Source organism: Dreissena polymorpha, chromosome 5 (genome assembly GCF_020536995.1).
Source record: "Dreissena polymorpha isolate Duluth1 chromosome 5, UMN_Dpol_1.0, whole genome shotgun sequence".
In the NCBI taxonomy this organism is placed as follows: domain Eukaryota; kingdom Metazoa; phylum Mollusca; class Bivalvia; order Myida; family Dreissenidae; genus Dreissena; species Dreissena polymorpha.
Genome location: NC_068359.1, coordinates 54289375 through 54314471, shown reverse-complemented (window position 1 = coordinate 54314471; position 25097 = coordinate 54289375). Strand labels below are relative to the sequence as shown.

At 35.8% G+C, this 25097-nt stretch overlaps 1 protein-coding gene across 1 annotated transcript in view; it reads right to left on the bottom strand.

The window, feature by feature from the left end:
- LOC127881316 (uncharacterized) overlaps positions 1–25097 on the bottom strand; it is a 50006-nt gene that overhangs the window by 19858 nt on the left and 5051 nt on the right. Inside the window, exons 2-7 of the mRNA XM_052429071.1 lie at positions 11814–12235; positions 9260–9370; positions 7280–7354; positions 5685–5762; positions 2692–2769; positions 785–862 (exon numbers count right to left, since the gene is read on the bottom strand). Coding sequence (XP_052285031.1) covers positions 785–862; positions 2692–2769; positions 5685–5762; positions 7280–7354; positions 9260–9370; positions 11814–12177 — 784 coding nt within the window. The 5' untranslated portion in view covers positions 12178–12235. The remainder of the gene's footprint in view (positions 1–784; positions 863–2691; positions 2770–5684; positions 5763–7279; positions 7355–9259; positions 9371–11813; positions 12236–25097) is intronic.

Here is a 25097-nt window from a genome sequence, read left to right as displayed (position 1 = left end):
AGTGACCGGTTGACTGGTGACGACACCGGTCATAGCATGACCGGTGAAGTCTCCGGACCGGTCAACTGGTCGTTCCCGATGAACGGACCTGGCAAATTTTGTCTGGTGTCGTCACCGGGCAAGGACGGATGCATGGCATCTCCTGATGGCATATGGTCAAGATCGTGTGGTGAAAAGTCCCGACAAACGGAACTTTCCCTACTTTGATCTGAACTATGCATGTTGCTTCTACGACTCTTGAAAGGTCGACGCTTGATGGCCCAGGTATCTGCAGACCAATGCTCACAGAAAGGGCAGCAGTTATCCTGGGTACATCCGGCACACGACAGGCAGCTACCATGGTTGTCCCATGCTGCCCTTATGTGTCCACATGAGCCACGTGTTTGAGGCATATTTTGCCTTGAACAAACAAACAAAAACACAAAACAATACAGAAATAAACGGATGTATATACGGAGAATGCTTTAACACAATACAAAAACTTCTCTATTCTGTTAAACAGAAGAATCCAGCGAAACAGAAGCAACAAATAAGTAAATAACAAAAATGTCGGCCTTTGTATAACGCATCCGGAATAAGAGTGATTCTGGTTAATATCCTGTTTTGGTTATACGGCTACACAGCACTATGTGACCGTTCTGACCTGACCGACGGGTTTATGAAAAGTGTGGGATTCTTTGGACAGAAAGTTTCCGGATTAATTACGATCCTTCGGAGTGAGTAGCAATATGATAGCAGGTAACTTAATTAAGCTATTAAAACATGTCAGTCAACTGTTCTGAACCTGCATCAAACTGGGCTGGAAGCTGTCTTGTGGGTTCGTTAGCCTGGTTATCCATGGCTCTTAAAGATGGATCTGGTTCTGAAGTAAGAATAATAAGAATTTTAAAATATAAGATGGATAGGGCAACACAATTGCATTCAGTTTCCCTAATCTTAAACAATCATATGAATATGCATGACCAAAGTCCATTAGAATATAGTAATACCTTTTAATGATACTGTAAAATAAAATGTGTGCTCAATGAAGTTTTCCATGACCAAGTTGTTTAAATCACTCATAGTAGATTCACAGTATGGAGGATTTAATAAATAAAGTAAAGGACCTGATCTGATAACAACATCAATCATTATTTTACAAGATTAAACTAGAGCTTTGTCACAGACTTGACGTATACCTCCACATGCTGCATTGACACAGAATATTTTGCATGCTGTCTTCACAAAACAAGAGAAGCTAATTTATGGCGATTTTTAAGAATTATTATGTCATTATCATTTATTGCAATTTTGACCTTTGAACTCTTGAATTATTTTGTATGACACGCCGTCCAATGACTGTGAACAAAATTAATGTGCAGAGTCATTTTAAAATCTCAGAAAGAATGGCATAGTTATAGCCTGGACAAGTTCATTTATGGCTTTTTTTACTTTTGAACTCCAAGTGTGACCTTGACCTTGGAGATATCGACGGAATTCTTTCACATGACAAACCGTCCAATAATTTTCGAACAAATGTACAGAGTTATTTGAAAATCTCACAATAAATGACATACTTATGTTCCAGACAAGATCATTTATGACCATTTCTGACCTTTGAACTCAAAGTCTGACATTGATGTTGGAGATATCGACGTAATTCTTTCGCATGACACACCGTCAAATGATGGTGAACAAATGTGCCACATGATTTTAAAATCTTACAATGAACAACATAGTTATGGCCCAGACAAGCTCATTTATGGCCATTTTTGACCTTTGAACTCAAAGTGTGACCTTGACCTTGGAGATATTGACATACTTCTTTGCATGACACACCGTCCCATGATGGTGAACAAATGTACCAAGTCATTTTAAAATCTAATGATAAATGACAGAATTATCTGGACAGACAGACAGAAAGGCTTTACTCCTATATAGTCCCCATTACCAATGGTAATGGGGGTATAAAAACTAATGAGATAACAAATGGTTTCAGAAATGAAACAAAATCAAACTGAGGAAAGGCAAATTATTTTTATTAGTTTCTGAAAATGTTTAATACTATATTATAGTAAAAAAGAGGCTGAAGAAGTAATTTGTTCATACCAGACACCCTATGCCAATACCATGTAAAATGACGACAATACCTATTATGAACACATTATGCTACACGTATTATTTTATTTGAAACAAGACTTTTGCCAAGCAATATATGTCCCCTACCGGCTCCACCATTGTCAGATTTTTTTTATATATTTTTATTTATGTTGCCAAAGCAACCAGAATTTTTGACATAGGAACAAAATGAAATGATGTGCATTATGTCCATATTGCCATCTATCCATGTTTCAAGTTTCATGAAAAAATTTGAAGAACTTAACTTTTAAAGTTATAGCAGAATCTAGAAAACCACCATTTTCAGCAGTATTTCTAGTCTATTTGTTGTCATAGAAACCAGAATTTTTGACATAGGAACAAAATGAAATGATGTCCATATTGCAATCTATCCATGTTACAAGTTTCATGAAAAAATATTAAGAACTTTAGAAGTTATCGCAGGATCCAGAAAAGTGTGACAGACTCACAGACAGACACACAGAGCGAAAACAATAATGCATTATAATATATTGACTACTGATTACCATTAAGTTTTTGAAACTAAACAGTTCATCATGACTATTATTGGTTTTGAAAAGAAATGTCTCATACCATCCAACACAACAGGAGTAGCAGTAGATGAAACCACAATTGGTTCAAGTATCGATCTGTTTTCCCCGGTATCACTCACTAAAAATCCAGAACAAAACATACTGTATGGTCAACACATGTTTATGTTATTATTCAGATTATTTACTATAAAGTTTATAAAAATACATGTAACAAGACTATTGCCAAGCAATAAAAGTCCCCTACCGGCTCCACCATTGTCAGAAATTCCACCATTGTCAGAATATTTTTTTTTATTTGTTGCCATAGCAACCAGAATTTTTGACGTGGGAACAAAATAAAATGACGTGCATTATGTCCATATTGTCATCTATCCATATGCTAAGTTTCATGAAAAAATATTAAGAACTTTTAGAGTTATCGCAGGATAAAAAAAAACAAACATTTTCAGCAATATTTCTAGTCTATTTGTTGCCATAACAACCACAATTTTTGACGCAGGAACCAAATGAAATGACGTGCATAATGTCCATATTGCCATCTATCCATATTCCAAGTTTCATGAAAAAATATTAAGAAATTTTAGAGTTATCGCAGGATCCAGAAAAAACACCATTTTCAGCAGTATTTCTAGTCTATTTGTTGCCATAGCAACCACAATTTTTGACGTAGGAACAAAATGCAATGACGTGCATAATATCCATATTGCCATCTATCCATATTCCAAGTTTAATGAAAAAATATTAAGATCTTTTAGTTATCGCAGGATCCAGAAAAGTGTGACGGACTGACGGATACAAAACCATAAGTCCCCTCCGGTGAAACCGGTAGGGGACTAAAAAGACGGATGGCGTGAGGCAAGCTTTGGCCCCAGAGGTCAGATGTACACCAATATTTTATAGGACTTACATACACTGTTACACACCAACTATAGAACTTCAGCCCCTTTTAGATTCAGAGACTTTTTAATTTTCATTTCAGCACTAACAATTGTGCCTGTTCCCAGTTGCAAAATTGCAAAACTTGCCAATTTTGATACAAATGAGTATTTTTATCATACTTCCTAATGATAGATATAATAAATGGAGGGAAATCAAAAATATTTCCTCATGGTAATTTGCACCTCAAGTTCGCATCCACATCCAAACACCGTCCAGAGGTGTGGGATATAGAGAATACTAGGTCGGTGCCGAATAAAGCAAAGTTTATTTTGCGAGGCTTAGAAAATCTGAACCACGAGCCTTGGCGAGTGGTTCAGATTTTCGTGCCGAGCAAGATAAACTTTGCTTTATTCGGCACCGACCTAGTATTCAATTTATCCCATCAATTTTCTTAGTCGTAAATTATTTCTTTAAAAATAGATTAGGAAAATCGAACTAGACGGAAAATCCCAAAGATATTTTAAGCAAACATTGTTTCATTTTTTTAATCGTGTCGAGCCTAATACATTACAAAAAGATCAGTAACTAACCTGTTTTTCTGTTTATCATACCTCTACGTCCCCGATTTTCAAGAAATAATGAAAAAAGACACTTAACAACTGTATCTTTAGCGTGAAACAACATGCATTGTGTCGTATGACGTGTTAATAATGACGTCACGAGTACGCGCACTTAATATTTATAAATAATGTTAATTTGCTTTTTGAGTTGCATTATGTGTTAAAAATATATTACATCTTGGTATCAAATTGTTTGTTTTGTTGAATCTGATTCGATTTTACTAAAAATGATAACTTTATAGTTGATTCTGAGTAATATGAACATTCTTCACCGCGCGTGACAGCTATATTTCAGCACTGCTGAAATACAGGTAAATTTATTCCACAGTGGTTTATTTCGACAATGCACGTCTGATGATGGGATAAATAATGATTCCATGCAATGAGGTAGGAAATAATGTTAAACAAAAGTTAGAATTATCTCAGTGTTAGAAGTGTGATTGATTAATGTACAGAGTCATTTTAAAATATCAGAATGAATGGCATAGTTATAGCCCGGACAAGTTCATTTATGGCTTTTTTTACTTTTGAACTCCAAGTGTGACCTTGACCTTGGAGATATTGACGGAATTCTTTCACATGACAAACCATCCAATAATTTTCGAACAAATGTACAGAGTAATTTGAAAATCTCACAATAAATGACATACTTATGTTCCAGACAAGATCATTTATGACCATTTCTGACCTTTGAACTCAAAGTCTGACATTGATGTTGGAGATATCGATGTAATTCTTTCGCATGCCACACCGTCCAATGATGGTGAACAAATGTGCCACATGATTTTAAAATCTCACAATGAACGACATAGTTATGGCCCAGACAAGCTCATTTATGGCCATTTTTGACCTTTGAACTCACAAGTGTGACCTTGACCTTGGAGATATTGACGTAATTCTTACGCATGACACACCTTTGAATGATGGTGAACAAATAAGCCGAATGACTTCCAATTCATACAATAAATAACAAAGTTATAGCCTTGACAAGCATTTGACCTTTGAACTCCAAGTGTGACCTTGGACTTGGAGATATTGACATACTTCTTTGCATGACACACCGTCCCATGATGGTGTACAAATGTACCAAGTCATTTTAAAATTTAACGATAAATGACAGCATTTTCTGGACAGACAGAAAGACGTGATTCCTATATAGCCCCCATACCAATGGTAATGGGGGTATAAAAACTAATGAGAATACAAATGGTTTCAGAAATGAAACAAAAACAAACTGAGGAAAGGCAAATTTTTTTTATTAGTTTCTGAAAATGTTTAATCACATATTATAGTAAAATAGAGGCTGAAGAAGTATTTCTTCATACCAGAAAATTATACACAGAAACAGAAAAAAACACCCTATGCCAATACCATGTAAAATGAGGACAATACCTATTATGAATACATTATGCTACACGTCTTATTTTATTTGAAATAATGCATTATAATGCATGACTAATGATTGCCATTAAGTTTTTTAAACTAAAAAGTTCATCATGACTATTATTGGTTTTGATAGGAAACATGCTCATACCATCCAACACAACAGGAGTAGCAGTAGATGAAACCACAATTGGTTCAAGTATCGATCTGTTATCCCCGGTATCACTCACTAAAAATCCAGAACAAAACATACTGTATGGTCAACAACAAAACATACTGTATGGTCAACAACAAAACATACTGTATGGCCAACACATGTACTTCATCATGCAGATTATTTACTATCAAGTTTATAAAAATACATGTACTGTGACAGATTGCCTGAGGCCAGCTTTCACCCCAGGGGTCAGATGTTGATCAATGTTTTAGAAGACTTACATACATGTACACTGTTACACACCAACTATAGAAATTCAGCGCCTTTTAGTTTCAGAATTTTTTTTATTTAGATTTCAGCAATATAAATTGTATTTTGTTACCAGTTGCAAAATTGCAAATCTGTACCTATATGGAAACAAATGAGTGTTTTTATAATACTACCTAATGATAGATATAACTAGAGCTTTGTCACAGACATGACGTAAACCCCTACATGCTGCATTGACACAGAAAATTTGGATGCTGTCTTTACAAAATAAGAGAAGCTACTTTATGGCAATTTTTAAGAATTATTATGCCATTATCAATTATGGACATTTGGATCTTTGAACTCCTGAATTCTTTTGCATGAGACGCCATCCAATGACTGTGAACAAAATGAATGTAAACAGTAATTTTATAATCTCACAATGAATGACATACATGTAGTTATGGCCCAGACAAGCTCACTTATGGCCATTTTTTACTTTTGAACTCCATGTGTGGCCTTAACCTTGGAGATATCAACATAATTCTTTTGCATGACACACCGTCCCATGATGGTGAACAAATGTTAAATCTAACGATAAATTACATAGTTATGGTTTGGAAAAACGTTCAGTTTAAAATGCACAAAGTGACCCCGTGACCTAGTTTTTGACCCGGCATGACCCATATTCAAACTTGACCTATACATTATCTAGATCCAACTTCTGACCAAGTTTGGTGAGGATCGGATGAAATTTTCAGGACAGACACAGTGTTCGAAATTCGCACTAGTTCTATAGCCCGGGGCTAGTTCATCTCGTTTGGGCTACTGAATTTCCCTATGTACTAGACCAATCAGGCTAGTGATTTTTCTATTTTTTGAAAATCATATGCACAAAAATATTATTTTCATCCATCGTTTGAACCATATCTAGCGTTTATTTAGCGTCGTATCGGGTTAAGATCGGATGAGAACTACTTGAATTAGAGAGCAGACATGAAAAGTGTGACTGATGGACATACAGACTGACCTACCGACCGACAGTGCGATAATTATATGCCGCCTGTTGGGGGCATAAAAAACTAAAATATCTTGAGCTTTAAATATTATTTACAAATGCCACAAATTTGGATGGACAGTGAATTAACTTATGAATTACTGTTGATCTGAACATATTCTTGAAAGTACACAAACAAATATCAACACGCACAATCTAATGAATTTTGTTGTTTGTTAAGTAACTTGAATTTAAAAGAAACAATATGTGTTACTAAATTTGAAAGAGACACTATAATGTGTTACTACATTTACATGATATGTTCGAATATCAATTTAGATACCTGGTGTTGATTCTATTGGTAAAGATGGGGTCATCAAGTACTTAGGCTCTGTATCATGCTGATCAACAACATTGGCTGGAATTACATAATAACACAAAGTAAATTTATGAATATCAACAAAATTTAATTGGTCATTATTCTTCAAGTACAAAGCACAATAAAAATGTGCTTTATAAGTGAGTTGTTTTAATAATAACGGAGTATTATAATTCATAAGTGATAATTGTTTATGAATAATTCTAACACGGCACTCGACTTGTTTTCTATAGACAAAGAAGGAAATCAAGTGTGGGTTATTCTGCAATAACTTATGGGCGGAGCTTAATGTTTCAAAAATAGGTCCGAAAAACTAAAGAAAAAATTTCAGTAATATGCATGTGCTAAAACCCGCTCTTAAATAAATGTAATAAAATGTAGCATGTATATAAATGTAATGAAACAACAAATTGTATATTTGGTGATAAGTGGCATAACCTTGCCTACAAAGAATGTTATTTGTTAGGAAACGTAATTCAGAAAACATGTAGCATCAATAAACATGACGTCATTAACTTTCTACGATTGTTGTTTTCATTAAAAGTGACGTCATTTGCAAAATATTTATGAATGAAAACGACGCCATATGTTTGTACAATTCAATGACGTCACTAAATAGTGAACTTTGTACTTAGAAGGGAGGAGTATTGAAAAATATAGTTCACGTCCTAAAGCTTGAACCACATCAATCAGAATCGTGTAAGAATCGAAATAATATTTTTCTATGATGGTTTGTTGTCGAATAACCCACAGTAAGTTGTATAGATGCGTGTTATCAAATCACTCGTGCTTCGCACTCGTGATTTAATACTTACTCATCTATACTCCTTACTGTGGGTTATTTGACAACAAACCATGATAGAAAAATATTATTTCTTAAACATTAACATCTTCATAACATTTACATTATCAAAAATTTACTTTTCTTTTTGTTTTTATGTATTATGGAATGATCCCTGTGATAAATGTGAATATCAATAGAATGAGTTAAGTTTATGTCATAAACATTATAGGATGCTCTTTTAGTTTTGTCTCGGGAATCTCTCAAAGAATTGGTTTGTGCATCAGGGCAAATGTAGGATGGATTAACTGCCATCTTGATTTTTATCTTAAACAATTCCACTTGAGCAGCATGTAATGACCAGATTTTTTTTCTCAATGTCAATAAAATCAAAACATAAAGTTTGCTCAATTATTTGTCAACGTTGCGTAAGAGGTCATTGTCAGTTGACATTTCATTTAAATCATTTTCATTTAAATTGATTGGTTATTGAAAGACCATCTGAACATGACCCCTAATAAAATGCCATCAGAACAAGTCAGTGGATAGTATAGAAACAAGAGCACCGCATAACAGGTGCCACGCTCCGCTACGGGTGAAGTTTTGAATAAATTAAAGCTTGTCATAATTTTTCTTTTGAGGTCACAGTGACCTTGACCTTTGACCTAGTAACCCCAAAATGGGTGCTGCGTGTAGAACTCATCAAGGTGCATCTAAATATGAAGTTTCAAAGTTGCAGGTGGAAGCACTTTGATTTTAAAGCCAATGTTAAGGTTTTAGCACAACGCGGACGGTGGACGTCAGACGACGAGCTGGCTATGACAATACCTCGGGTTTTCTCCGAAAACGCAGAGCTAAAAACAGACTGGACGATATATAAATGAGATTGAATTGTTGATGTCCCAAAGTTTGAATATATGAACGTTTTGTATATAACACTACTCTAATTAAGATTCTTTATCCTTTAAAACCAATAGTTGGGATTGTGTGCCGAAATGTTAAAACAAAAATGTTTTCATTCCAAGACTACGTGCTCATTATACAGATCATTTCATTACGATTTCTTTCCAAAAGATAATTAATTTTGCAGAAGAGAATGTTTTTTACAATCTTTGTAAGAACTTTTTATTTTGCAGCAGTAACAATCATGTGCTGTTATATACCTGTGGAATTTACACTTTCCTGCACATCATTCATTTGCCCATCAGAGGTTGCCCGGTGGAGAGGTCCATCAATATAGATTCTGCGTTTCCCCTTCAAATCAATAACCTCTCCTAAGGAAAGATACCGTATTAGTGCATTATTAACCCTCACTGTTTAATTGTACATGTTTGATGACCAATGTGAAGAAGACCTACATCATTATAATCTAGCAAGGCCACATGTAAAACGTTTCTTGCTGTTATGACAAAGGTTTTGCTTCGCAACATAAATACTCTCAATTTTATTGTTTCACAATAAATTTCTAATTTGGAGTCATCCATATCTCTACCATCGCTTGTCATGAACAACACAAATTGTTAGAAATTGACAACACCAATTGCCTTTCTTAACAATTTAAGCTGTTGAAACATGCAGTTTTGCTAATATCCTATATAGTGGAAGAGTTTCAAGTAAAACAATAACAAATAACAGCCCCAGAGATGCTTGGTAAATTATAAAACAATAGTTTTATTTGAAGAACCTACAATTGTAATTAATTGAGGCCATCCTTAAAAAATTGTTTGTTTGGCATAACCTGACCCAGGTAAATTTGGGTGGGTAGGTAGGTAGGGATTTTTTTTTTTGTATTTTTTTTTCTGACATTGAACTCCGACATATACCAAACTGAAAGGTAATTATCAAATAAAGCTCCAAGTCTTCCGCCTCTGGTAAAGATTTTTCTGCACCGTCCGTATCATCGCACGTGTATTCGTATGTCTTTTTTTTCTATAAAGAACTTTGAAAATATAATATAATCGACGAAAAATACTTTATCTGAAAACGACAGTCCGAAAATTTTTATGCATTTTGCACATGAAATAAAATGTGCATATCGTTTGACTACAGAAAATGAAAACAAGTAAGCTAGCAAATATGTAATTAACATACTATTTGGTTGACATATTACTTTACAATAGCATAGTTTGTGAGTAAAAAACAACAAAGTAATTACTAGTATAACATTTTAATTTCAATCAAGAACAGAAAGGTGCAACATCTTTGACATGTAACTTATTATTTAATTATCATCCTTTAATTCAGATCGATAGTCGGTAGAAATTGTAAAGTGATCAGCTTAAAAATAATTTATTGAGTGTTACGCTTCTTTTCATTTGCTTATTTTTTATACGACTTTTGCCATCAGCCGTTATATTGTAGGCAGATGACAATATCAACTGTGTATTCCATTATCTGCGCATAAATGACCCAATATTACCCGATAGCGAACTCAATGTTGATTGGCCAGCTACCATATACGCTTCAAATTGTTCATGTAAACAAAGAGAAAAATAGTTATAAAAAAACACTCCGGATTAAAATGGCAGATGTTTTCAATGAAATTTAACGAGATTTAAGCATATTCGCAAATTATATTTTTCTTGAGCCCAATTCGCTATACTTCCGCTTTGGCGAATGACAGCGCAAGCGCTGTAATAGTGAGCATTTATTCCAATAATAACACGTTTGCAATGCTCACGCTGTTGTTCGCCATTTGAGTCATTTGCGAAAATATTGAGAATTTGGCTCAAGAAAAATCTAAATTGCGAAAATGCGAAAATCTAGTAAAATTTCGTTGAAAACATCCCCCATTTTAATCCGCACTGGTTTTCTATATTTGTCTCTTTGTTTCAATGAAAGTATTTGCAATTCGAACAGTAAACAAAACCCGGTCTGTACCCAATTAGACATTGCTTGACCTTATTGTTAATGAAGTGCAAATGATAGCTGGCCAATCAGCATTGAGCTGGCTTACTCATGACCTGACGTCGAATGAAACATGAGGACGGGTGGAGCTATCAGATAATATTGGGTCATTCATGCGCAGATGTTGTATAATTTAAATACACATTTAATATCGCCGTCTGCCTCCAAAATAGCGACCCTGTTAGAAAGTCGTATAAAGAGATAAGCAAATAAAACAAAAACGTGACAATACCCGTCAATAAATATTTCTAAGCTGACCACTTTTTATCTTTCTACAGAATATTTACCGATCTGAATTAAAGAGTGATAATTAAATAATTAGTTGTATGGCGATAATATTACACATCTCTGCCGATTGCCGAATTGAATTGAACGGTGATAATTAATTAATTTGTTTTTTTACTACCGAACTATCCTGAACGACAGCAGCGTATTTTAATTGAAGGGATAAGAGAAAAACAGGAGCGGTTTAATTGTATTTAAAGTCTAATTTATCGCATATGCATATGTCAAATAAATAGGCGATTCAAATAAATACCGGTACGCGTTTTGTTCATTACTATTCTAGATATCCTTGAAAGAGCATTCAATTAAATGACGCAAATAACCGAAAAGGATAACAGTTGGAAAGGAAAAATTTAGCGGAAAGAATTTTCGGCGAGCAAAAAAAAGTTTATTTTTGGAAAGTAACAAAAAATAAAGTCAGTGGGGCCGATTTTAGTGGGTCGGTCGGGTTATGCCAAACAAAAGAATTTTTAAGGATGGCCGAATGGTTAAAATATATGAAAAAAAAAATGAATTATTGCATACCATCACACACTCTTCTTTGCTCAGAAAGGCTGATAACCTTTTCTGATGTGTTGTTTTCCATTTCACTCATGAATATTTCCATTATACAGCCGAACATATATGGAAAAGTTTCCTGCATCCAATTCCTTGAATTCATATAAAATGAAGCTATTAATAGAAGCTCAGCCCAGGATGAACATCTTGAAATCATTAAAATTAACTGGTCAATTATTTTTTTCAAGTTCTTGAGAGCATGACAGTTCAGTATACATGTTCCAGGGATTCCGCATCTGCCTTTACTTTCATCTAAACAGCGTATGCTTTTATGCAATATACTGCTCAATATGGACAGAGCCATCACAACAAATCTTCGGAAATACTCCATAATGGTGATGGGCTTATCGTATACTTCTAGAGTCTTTTGGCTTGTTTGCTTGCGAAAGCTTAAACACAAATGATAACAATAATTGAATAAACAAACAACTTAAAAATGATATGGTTATCGACTTAGGCTACATCAAATATTGCGATGTGCAAAAGATTGGTGTTTTACGACCAAACTGATAGCGACACTCTAAGATGGAAACATAAAAGTTTCCAATATGGTGGCTAGAGCTTAGGAAATAATAACAAAGTAATTTATACTAAATAACAAGATATGTGTTTGTCAGAAACCATGTCCCCTTTTGCACCGCTTTAAAGCTATATATTTGACCTTTGACCTTGTAGGATGACCTTAGTTTAAACCTATTTATTTTAGCTCGTTTGCATCGAAAGCCAAGGGCTTATATAAACGCTCTCGAGTCCGTTTCCTGGGCCTAGAACCAGTACTTGGGTGTCTTTGGGGAAAATCTAAAGAACGCTCCCACGGTGGGGATCAAACCCTTGACCTCCCGGTCGCTAGGCGGACACCGTATCCATTACACCACAGCGACCTTTAAGGATGACCTTGACCTTTCACCCCTCAAAGTGTGCAGCTCCATGAGATACACGTGCATGCCAAATATCAAGTTGCTATCTTCAATATTGCAAAAGTTATTGCAATATGTTAAAGTTTGACCAAACCAACCAACCAACCAACAAACCAACACACAGGGCAAAAACAATATGTTCCCCACTATAGTGGTGGGGGACATAAAAAACAATTATTTCTTGCTTTAATGGTTTCATTTGCATTATTTGTCCTTTAGACAGGTAAACGTTGATAAGTTTTTTTTAATTATCAGTGTTCCTTAGCCTTTGCAGTAAAGATACAATTTTGGACCTTTGGACAAAAGACAGTGCATTGCAACTCGCAAAAATCCTTTGGGTTATAAAGCTGAGAGTTGAATTATTGCAACAAGGACTCCCAGAGCTGCAATAGCAAAAATTATCAAAGGCTCTGGGAGATACAGTACCTGTAGTCAGGGGGGGGTGCATTTTTGCACCCAACATTTTTTGACGAGTACAAAAAAAGTGTACTTTAAGTTGCACTCAACTTTATTCAAAGCAAAAACGGTTATTTATCTTTTCGAGGAATCCAGTGAGTTTTCCTATTTGAGTGCTACAATAATGTTGATTTTAATAGGCTTCCGACAGGTCACCAAATAATTAATTTCTACATGAAGTCATTACCAATATAGCGGGTGATTTTTATTAACAATTTTTAACCGTAGAATGGTTGAAATCAACAGACGTTTTGACAGCAAAATGTGAGAATCCAGTCCTGAAAAAGGTGGAAGGTAGGTTAGCTTCAATAGTTAACAAGCAAATTTGTTGAATTGATATCCCCCGCCAATATGCTTCTGGACACAAAAGTGCTCTATTTGAAACTCAGCTAAAAAACATTTTTAAGATACAAAGGGCCATTACTCCATTATGAACAGATGGTGTACAATGCCATTTGGCGTGCACCATCCTCTTATCCATATATATATACTCATACCAAGTTTCAATGAAATCTGCCAAAGCACTTCCAAGATATGGCTCCGGACACATTAAAAGAGCCGGCCGGACGGAAAGCCGGCCGGACGGTAAGATGGCTGGACGGAAAGACGTACTGACAACACCAAAACAATATCCCTCCGCCTATGGCACGGGATAACAAAGAATTAATTTTGTCTTAATTCATAGATAAAAAGTTAAATGATGATTTTCATATCAGTACTGTATAGTGTTTTCTAGTTTGATAATGAAAAAATGTACCATTTTCAATAGTATTTTTTTTTATTTAATTAGAAAACATTATACAGTTTAACCACTGAGTCAACTTTAAACTGTCTGAAAGCTAGGACAACTATAATTGTAAATAACAAGAGGGCCATGATGGCCCTGTATCGCTCCACTGCTGAAAAAAAGGCTGAAACAAATATTCTTGGCATGTGCAAATATTTAAATATAGGCCCTATTTAAGCACATGTACACTTTTGTGACCCCCTGGGCTGGGTCAAATTTAACCCCAGGGGCATAATTTGAGCAAACTTTGTGTAGAAAAACTATATCTCACTACATACAAAATGTGGTAGCCTTACTGGTCTTAGAGTTAAGGACAAGAATATTTTTAAAGTTTTCACAAAATAAGCAAGATATAAGCGTATATAATGTTTAATTTTGTGACCTGCGGGTCAGGGTCGATTTGATTCAAAGGGCATAATTTGAACAAACCTGGTAGAGGACTATAAGATGTTACTGCATACCAAATTTGGTAGCCATTGTCCGAATGGTTTTCGACAAGATTTTTTAAGATTTCACAAAATAGTGCTTTCAATTTGCAATTTAAAAGAAACGACGTTATCATCGACATCATCAGCATCAATATTAATATCTTGTAAATCACGCGAGAACGACTCTTTGACAATTTTTCTTAAGTCTCTTTTTGTCACTGATTTTCGTATTATAATTGTTTTCCTTTTCTATGTCGAGAGTAATTTTCACTGCAAAATGATGATTTTTTAAAAGTAACACCCTGAACTGACTCAGTGATGACCAAATCTAAAATATGCCCACCGATATGAGTCATAAAATCTACATACTGGTCTAGACCCAAGGCAACAAGACATTCCTGAAATTCCAACACGATAGAGCTATTGTTCTCATAGATGTGAATATTAAAATCACCAGATATGAGAATATTGGAGTATGACGGGAGAATTGTTTCAGAAAAGTCGCAAAAATCTCTGACAAACTGAATAACTGTTGATAATGACTGGGGCCTGTATACGCCAATGACATGTATTGTAATGTTTTTCAATATTAGCTTCCATATGCCGAACTCAAAACTTCTTTTACAGCCGCGTTTCAGTAAAACCATATGTATATTACTTTTACATAAAACAGCAATGCCACCACCTATTCTGTTTTGTCTATTTGCAACACTTATTTTGTATCCGTTTTGATTCAAATCTGAACATTCAAATTTATATTGTTCATCAGCTGTATACCATGTCTCGGTTAAAAGTGCAAAATCAATTTTATTCTCTCTCAAGTATTGACCAATTTGCACATCTTTATTTACCACTGACCGGCAGTTTAGATTTACACAGTTCATCTGTTCGAGCTGTTTGCTAACAATACTGACCGTTTTTGGGTAGATGAGATTTAGATGATTCGGACCGTTAGGTTGCAATATGACCTTTTTAATCCCTCTGCATTTGCCTCTCCGACGTTTCTTGCTCCAGGTGATGTTGAGATCACAAATAGCTTTGATTACATGGGGTTGAAGGCGACTTAATCCCTTATTGTTTGCTATGAACTGACCAATGTTCACCAAAAAATCTCTGTTATATGTCCGTAACGTTGTATCCGAAATGATGATATTTGGAGAAGTATTTTGTTTCTAACGACATGAATCTTTCTATTAATGACACAATAGAAACAAAGAAACACAATACAACAGCAACTATGTTCTTCATAGATACATAGGTAAATTCCATAATTGTCACCGTTTAGTCCACACTAAAATCAAGAAAAACAAGAGCACATAAAGCACGTCTGCCTCAGATGGCGACAACTTATAGTCTAATTTGCTAGTTCCGCAGTGCATTTACTTTATTCAGATATTTGTATGGACAATTTTGTATCATGTTATGACATCATTTTTTTCAGGCTGCCTTTAAGAGCAAACCTTACATGTTAGACCTGGATGTCGGTGATTCAGACAATGTCCATGATAGAATGGAGATGTCTTGAGAACTTGTGTTAAATTTGTTGTCAACAATTAACTGTGAATAAAAACAGAATCAAGTGTTTATTTGTTTAATCTTCATTGTTCTATTTTTCTTCAATACAAAGATAGTTACAAATGCAACAAAATTATAACTTTAATTAGGGCTAGTTAAAATTGATTCGGGCTAGTGAAATTTCCAAGCTGGTAGCCCGACCGGGTTAGTGCCTAAAAAAAATTGATGCCAAGACTGCCTAGTGATCTGAAAATCAAAAGGGGTCATCTGCCAGTCATGATAAATTGATCCAATTTAGCTGGATGGGAGAGTCCACTAGGCATAAATTGGTTTAAGTTTTAGGACAGAAAAATACAATGATATTTGACCTTTGACCTTGAAGGATGACCTTGACATTGACTTTTCACAACTCAAAATGTGCAGCTCAGTGAGATACACATGCATGCCAAATATGAAGTTGCTATCTTCAATATTGCAAGTTATCAAACTCTAACCAAGGTTAAAGTTTTTGGACACACGCATACAATGAATGAAATATGGGATGTCAGTTGTAGTGGCAGCCATTGTGTGAATACATTTTTTGTCACTGTAACCTTGACCTTTGACCTAGTGATCCTAGGCGTAAGCATTCTTGAGTTATCATCCGGAAACCATTTTACTATCTCGAGTCACTGTGACCTTGACCTTTTACCTAGTGACCTGAAAATCAATAGGGATCATCTGCCAGTCATTATCAATGTACCTATGAAGTTTCATGATCCTTGGCGTAAGCATTCTTGAGTTATCATACAGAAACCATTTTACTGTTTTGAGTCACTGTGACCTTGACCTTTGACCTAGTGACTTGAAAATCAATAGGGGTCATCTGCCACTCATGATCAATGTTCCTATGAAGTTTCATGATCCTCGGCGTAAGCATTTGTGAGTAATCATCCGGAAACCATTTTACTGCTTCGAGTCACTGTGACCTTGACCTTTGACCTGAAAATCGCTAGGGGTCATCTATCAGTCATGATCAATGTACCTATAAAGTTTCATGATCCTAGGCTTAAGCATTCTTGAGTTATCATCCGGAAACCGTTTTACTGTTTCGAGACACTGTGACCTTGACCTTTGACCTGAAAATCAATAGGGGTCATCTGCCAGTCATGATAAATGTACTCGTGAAGTTTCATGATCCTAGGCCTAAGCGTTTTTGAGTTATCATCCGGAAACCATCTGGTGGACGGACCGACCGACATGTGCAAAACAATATACCCCCTCTTCTTCGAAGGGGGGCATAATAAGCATATGTTCCATTTTGTGACCCCCCAGGGCAGGGTCAAATTTGACCCCAGGGATAAAATTTGAACAAATTTGGTAGAGGACTATTAGATGGCACTACATACCTATTTTGATAGCCATGGGCCTGATGGTAATGGACGAGAAGATTTTTAAAGTATGCACAAAATAGGCTTTATATAAACATATGTTTATTTTTGTGACCCCCAGGGCAAGATTAAATTTGACCTCAGGGGCATAATTTGAACAAATTTGGTAGAGGACAATTAGATGTCTCTACATACCAAAGTTGATAGCCCTAGGCCCAATGGTTATGGACGTAAAGATTTTTTAAGTTTGCACAAAATAGGCCTTACATAAGCAAATTTTCAATTTTGTGACCCCCGGGGCAGAATTTGAACAAATTTGACAGAGGTTCACCCCAGGAACATTCCATAGAAATTTTATCAGAATTGGACCAGTAGTTTAGGAGAGAATGTTTAAATGAAAGTTAACGCACGGACGCACCCACGACGGACACAGGACCATGACATAAGCCCCACGGGCCTCTGGCCAGTGGAGCAAAAATCAATGAATCTCATTTTATCTATGTTTTATTAAATGTATATCTATAGTATTGGATTTAAGTTATAATATATACTTAAAAACAAGCATAATATCAGATCAGTGTCATTATCTTATAAAATATTATCATGGCTTTACAATAAAGAATACAATCAAGGTTGTGGATGTGACTTAACAAACCAGACATCAGCTACAGTTACATACATGTATACTTTGTATATTACTTTGTGCAATAAAGTCAAACTGCCTTTGGTCTATGTAAGTTAACTATAAATTACATCTTTAAAAGTTAAAACTGAAAGATTTATCTCTCTTGGCATATAGTAATATACAGTCACCTCCTGCAAGAGCCCCTGTTTGCTTGAAACAACATGATGGGCCGCCATTGAGATTACACAGTTCTCTTGATTGACTTACTTTAATTAAAAGGGAAACTTAGACTTAACACTAAACTGGATTCTTGGTTAAAGCCGTTATGCAGTTTATTCAATAACAAATAAGTACCAAGATTTGTGTTGCATAATGTAACGTACTCTAAGGCCGATTTTTAAAGCGTTTTTTTAATTCTCAATGCGTAAATACATCAACAAAATAATTACAAAAAAATTAAATCATTATCACACATCAAGAAATGTCCAAGCAGACAACAAACAGCAGTAATAACAGGGATATTTAGTTGATGACAATAAAATAATTATTTCATCAATCAATCAGCGCCCTCACACTACTTTGGTGGAAGGGGTCCGCAGCCCTTAGGAGGGGGAATTTTCGCGGCGTTTCCTTTTTGGGGGATTTTTGTACTTACTCTCTCATTATTACATTTGTACATGTTTGCACTACATTTATTGCATTTTTCATAATTTAGTATGTTTGCAAAGATTAAATTGAAATAGAATTGAGACATAATAATCATGAGACACATCTTTCGATTATATTTTTTTTTTTTTTTTAGGGGAATTTTTCCCCCCAAAAGGGGAAAAAAGTATACTTTTCAGGTGGGGGATTGCCGCCGAATTTCGACGGCAGATTTAATAGATTTAGGGCCCTGTCAATGTTCAAGGTAATCTAAAAGCAGAAACAAGAGCACCGCCTTGCGGGTGCAGACCGCTCATCTATTTTCTTTTTAAAGGTGAAGGGACTCTCATTTTCAATCACAAAGGAGGGAGGGGTGGAGTGAAGAGGGGTGTATAGTGTGTGGGTGTGGTGGTCATTTGTGAGATGATCTAAAAAAAAAAAAAAAAATTAGGGGGGGGATTCGGGTGGGGGGAGGTGGGTTGGGATTCTTGGGTGCGATGGTTGGACGATATTTCAAATATAAAATAATAAAAATAAATATTTGTGTTTTTTAACCGTTTCAAACGGGTGGGGGGGGGGGTGGTGGGTTTATTGTGAGGGTGTGGTGGTCATTTGTGAGATGATCTTAAAAAAAAAAAAAAAATAGGGGGGGGGGGGGGATTTGGGGGGGGTGGGGGGGGGGGGGGGGGGGGGGGGGGGGGGGAGGGCACGGGGGATGGTTTGGGTGGAGTCTATTGTGGTATGTCAGGTAAGAGTAGTTTTGTCAAAGTATCAATAAAATCTAATCATAAATAAAGAAGTTATGGCAATTTTAGCAAAATTTAATAATTTGACCTTGAGAGTCAAGGTCATTCAAAGGTCAAGGTAAAATTCAACTTGCCAGGTACAGTAACCTCATGATAGCATGAAAGTATTTGATGTTTGAAAGCAATAGCCTTGATAGAAGTAAAGTGGATCGAAACACAAAATTTAACCATATATTCAAAGTTACTAAGCCAAAAAAGGGCCATAATTCCGTAAAAATGACAACCAGAGTTATGCAACTTTTCCTTTTTACTGTACCCTTATGATAGTTTTGTGAGTGTTCCAAGTATGAAAGCAATATCTATGAAACTTTAGGGGTAAAGTGGACCAAAACACGAAACTTAACCAAATTTTCAATTTTCTAAGTATAAAGGGCACATAATTCCGTCCAAATGCCAGTCAGAGTTACATAACTTTGCCTGCACAGTCCCCTTATGATAGTTAATAAGTGTTGCAAGTATGAAAGCAATAGCTTTGATACTGTAGGAATAAAGTGGACCTAAACACAAAACTTAACCAAATTTTCAATTTTCTAAGTATAAAAAGGGCCCATAATTCTGTCAAAATGCCAGTCAGAGTTACATTACTTTGCCTGCACAGTCCCCTTATGATAGTTAGTAAGTGTTGCATGTATGAAAGCAATAGCTTTGATACTTACAGAATAAAATGGACCTTAACACAAAACTTAACCAAAATTTTAAATTTTCTAAGTATAAAAACAGGCTTTTTCCGCTCCATTTTGGGAATACGCCACACTGGAATTTTGGGAATTTCGCGTCGTGAAAACCCCCATTTTGGGAAAAAAATTATTCGCAAAATTGGCTCATTTGGGAAAAATTATTGCATGTAAATAGTGTTTCTTATATTTTCAAGAAGCCGTTAACTGGTAAGTAACGACAATTTGAAAACTTATTATAAAAATTTTACAAAGTATTATGAACATGTGAGATAAGTGCAGGTTTTTTAATCTGAATTCGGGGAAAAGGCCTGGCCTTTTTGAGGTGAAAAAAATCGTGCGAAGCGCCAGATTTTGACGAAAATAAGGAATATCTTAAATAATCATTAACATATTTTACAGTTTTTTAAACAAATTCAAGGCAACAGATAATTTAATTATGCAACACTTTCTATTTTCTACACTGGATCAGGTTAACTTATATATTTTAAGGTAAAAAAAAAAAAAAAAAAAAAATTTTGTTTTTGTTTTTTTTTGGAATTGGGAAAAAAAAAAATTCAATTGGGAAAAAAACAACCAGATTTGCATTGGGAATGGGGCCGAATTTCGGACCCGTGGCATAGGGCGGAAAAAGCCTGAAAAAGGGCACATAATTCTGTAAAAATGCACGCCAGAGTTATCTAACTTTGCCTGCCCAGTCCCCTCATGATAGTAAGTAAGTGTACCAAGTTTGAATGCAATAGCATTGATACTTTCTGAAAAAAGTGGACCTCAACGCAAAACTTAACCAAAATTTTCAATTTTCTAAGTATAAAAAGGGCACATAATTCTGTCAAATTGCACGCCAGAGTTATCTTACTTTGCCTGCCCAGTCCTCTCATGATAGTAAGTAAGTGTACCAAGTTTGAATGCAATAGCATTGATACTTTCTGAGAAAAGTGGACCAAAACGCAAAACTTAACCGGACGCCAACGCCGACGCCAAGGTGATGACAATAGCTCATAATTTTTTTTCAAAAAATAGATGAGCTAAAAAAAGGTATGAAAAACAAAACCAGCCAACAATATTCTTGGCGATTTTAAATAATGACGATTAAAGAATAATTGGGGAAAAAGTAACGAAGATATCACTTCTGTCGGACACTGATTGAGAAAAACGCTCTAGGCCATGATGTCAAAGACGTTAATTAACACATGTATGACAATACATAGGGTCGAGTGTGTACACAGGTAATCTTGTTATCGATTTTTCCAGTTTGATGACCCGATTTACACGCCTTTCACACTAGCCAAAAAACTTGAAGAGGCAATTTTTTTATGTAGACAGATAAAATAATCGCCATTTTTTAACGACAATTTTAAGAAATAATAGTCAGTTGGATAAAATAATCGCCATTGGCGGTAATGTCTGGCAGCAGCGTGAGCCCTGTCATATTCATGTTGATCAGTGGACGACTATGGGTAAATGAAAGTGAAATTTTATATAAAAATGCCATATTACTTCAGTCTCTATACAGATAAAAAGTCACCAGAATGCAGGATTTTACGTTTCATTTTCAAAATTGTCTAGGTGTAGGACTTCCAAATCCCCCCAATTGCAGGAGGAGGACACCCGCTCCCCCACATACCCCCTTCCCCACTTCGTTGGTCAATAACAATTGTTGATGGGAAAATTTGCATCCCCCCTTTCAAAACTCTTGCTACGGGCCAGTGGGACGTTTATATAGATTACCTAGTTGCAATAATTCAACTCTCAGCTTTATAACTCAAAGGATGGCTGAGAGTTGTGATGCGCCGTCTATTGCCCAAAGGTGCAACATTTTAAAACCACTGCAAAGGTATAGGTACTGATACTGCAAAAACTTATCACCGTTTACCTGTTTGAAGCAAAACTCATGCAAATGGTACCATTAAAGCAAGAAATAATTGCTTTTTATTATCCCCACGCTTTTTGAAAAGCATGGGGATATTGTGGCTATCTCCGCCGTCCGTCCGTCTGTCTGTCCTGGCCACTATCTCCTCCTAAACTATAAGCACTAGAACCTTGAAACTTACCCACATGGTACAGTACAGGCAACGTGTACTTTGACAAAAACGCGTGTCTGCGGTGTTCAATTTTCCCGATGGGTGACATTTCGCGGGGGGCGGACACGCTACTGACCGCGGTGTTCGGCGAACACCCAAAATCGCCGCGATTGCACGCTATCATTAACTGGAACACCCGTGATCACCGCAATGCCGCGCGGCCATTGATACATGTAATACCTGTCTGCGATGGTCATTCAAGAGTTTTAAATTTACATGTACAATGTACAAATGAACATAATAAACTACATGTATGTGCAAATGTATGCGTTCTTAAAGTGATATTATGGGCAACTAACAGTATTTGCAATATACAATGTAGGTGTGTATCGTAACCGTTGTTTGTTTTTTGTGTTTTCGCTCGATATACACTTGTATTTGTTAATGCAGCATCAACATAATTAAACAATATCCCGAAAAGAAAAATAATCCATTTGAATATCAACCGTACTTTCGTTTTGACAACTTACGACAGAAATGAATCGATGTACGATGCGAGTCTAAATGTAGTTTTCATGCAGATTCTTTCATACCACACAATGACACAATTTGGTTTTACGGATCATTTCAGGTTAGAGGGATGGGTGAGTCATGTAACATATCGAAAATAATATAATTTTTTTATAAACAACCGGTAACAAGATGAGTTGTAGATAATTTCAGATACCACATTCATTATAACTTATTGTTTTCACCCGTTTCTTTTCAGCTCAATTCAACAGTAACAAAATGCCCATCACTTTAAATTATCTACAACTCGTCTTGCTTCCAGTGGTTAATAAAAAAATATAATATTCGATATTTTTCATGACAGTTCAGTCCTCTAAGCCGAAATGATCCGTAAAACAAATTTGTGTCTTTGTGTCGTATGAATGAATCTGCACTAAAATGAAATTTAGGTTAACATCGTACCCCTAATCATAACGAAAGTACAATTGATATTCAAATGATTTTTTTATTTTTCCGGGATATCGTTTTAGAATGTTGATGATGCATTCATAGATATAAGTTTATGTAAAGTGACAACACCAAAAAATAACCGACGGTTGCGATAGACACCTATAAACATTGCATATATTGTTAGATGCGCATAATATTACGTTAAATACTTAAAATATCCTTCGACCAGCATGTACATAAAAATAGACTATATTTACTTGTATTCATTATCGCTTAAAGCGGGTATATACGATTTTTTATATGTGTTTAATTGTAATACATTGATAAAATATGTTACAATAACATAAAATAGGCAAGAAAAATTACACATTAAAGCCGAATTTCATAAAATGCAGCAAAGACAAATTAGCGCCCCGAGTCGATTGTGACGTACATATTTTCCTACAATAACCGAAGCATTCGTCTTTGCATTAGGATCGGAGTTAGTGTTCGTGTGTCTTATGAATAGATATCGTTGCAGGAATTCAAATAAACCGTTAAACTAAGTTTAGATTCACATCGTACATGTATGGTTTACATGCTAGCGAATTCGGCTGCACAGCCGTTTTAAATTTCAGAATTAAATATCTGGCTTATTTCGCATTTTTCGACACGTTCTTCTTAACTTTTATTTTAATTTATATTTAAATATATATATAATAAGTTTATTACACATTTTATATAAATTCATAAATATTTGACAACAACGTATATACCCGCTTTAAATGAAAGGGATCAATAATTTACGTTTATATTTAATTATTTTTTTTTGCGAACACGATGAACACCGCGGTAGATATAATGGGTCCGCGGTGATTCGCGGTGTCCACCTTATTGAAAACGGTCGTTTGGTAAGCGAACACCGTAAAATGAACACCGCGACGAGTGGCGTTTGTCAAAGTACACGTTGCCTGTACTGTAGCTATGAGCATATGTGCCACCATGCACTATTTGGAATTTTGATCTGACCTCTGGGTCAAAAGTTATGGGGGTTGGGGCGGGGCTGGATCAGAGATTTTTACTCATTTTATAAGTTTTTTTACTATAATTTCTTCATTTCTACACCGATTGTCTTTAAATTGATACCGAACCTCTCTTATGACAATACGGTCAATTTCAACTATGCATGGCCCCATTACCAACCCTGGGGCACCCCGCTTACATAGGCCACGCCCACCCAAAATTGAAGTTTTGCTATAATTTCTTCATTTCTACACCGATTCACTTCAAATTAATACTGAACCTTTCTTATGACAATACGGTCAATCTCAGCTATGCATGGCCCCATTACCAACCCTAGGGCACCCCGCCCACATAGGCCACGCCCACCCAAAATTGAAGTTTTACTATAATTTCTTCATTTCTACACTGATTCACTTCAAATTGATACTGAACCTCTCTTATGACAATACGGTTAATCTCAACTATGCATGGCCCCATTACCAACCCTGGGGCGCCCCGCCCACATAGGCCACGCCCACCCAAAATTGCCTTTTACTATTATTTCTTCATCTCTACACCGATTCACTTCAAATTGATACTGAACCTCTTTTATGACAATACAGTCAATCTCAACTATGCATGGCCCCATTACCAACCCTGGGGCGCCCCGCCCACATAGGCCACGCCCACCCAAAATTGCCTTTTACTATAATTTCTTCATTTCTACACCAATTTACTTCAAATTGAATCTGAACCTCTCTAATGACAATACAGTCAATCTCAACTATGTATGGCCCCATTACCAACCCTGGGGCTACCCGCCCACATAGGCCACGCCCATCCAAAATTGCCTTTTACTATAATTTCTTCATTTCTACACCAATTCACTTCTAATTGATACTCAACTTCTCTTATGACAATACGGTCAATCTCAACTATGCATGGCCCCATTACCAACCTTGGGAGGCGCCCCTGGGTCAAACATGCTGGGTGGGGATACGCGTCGGTCTCTGCCGTGCCATTTCTAGTTTACTTTGTTATTCTTTCATATGCTCTATCCACC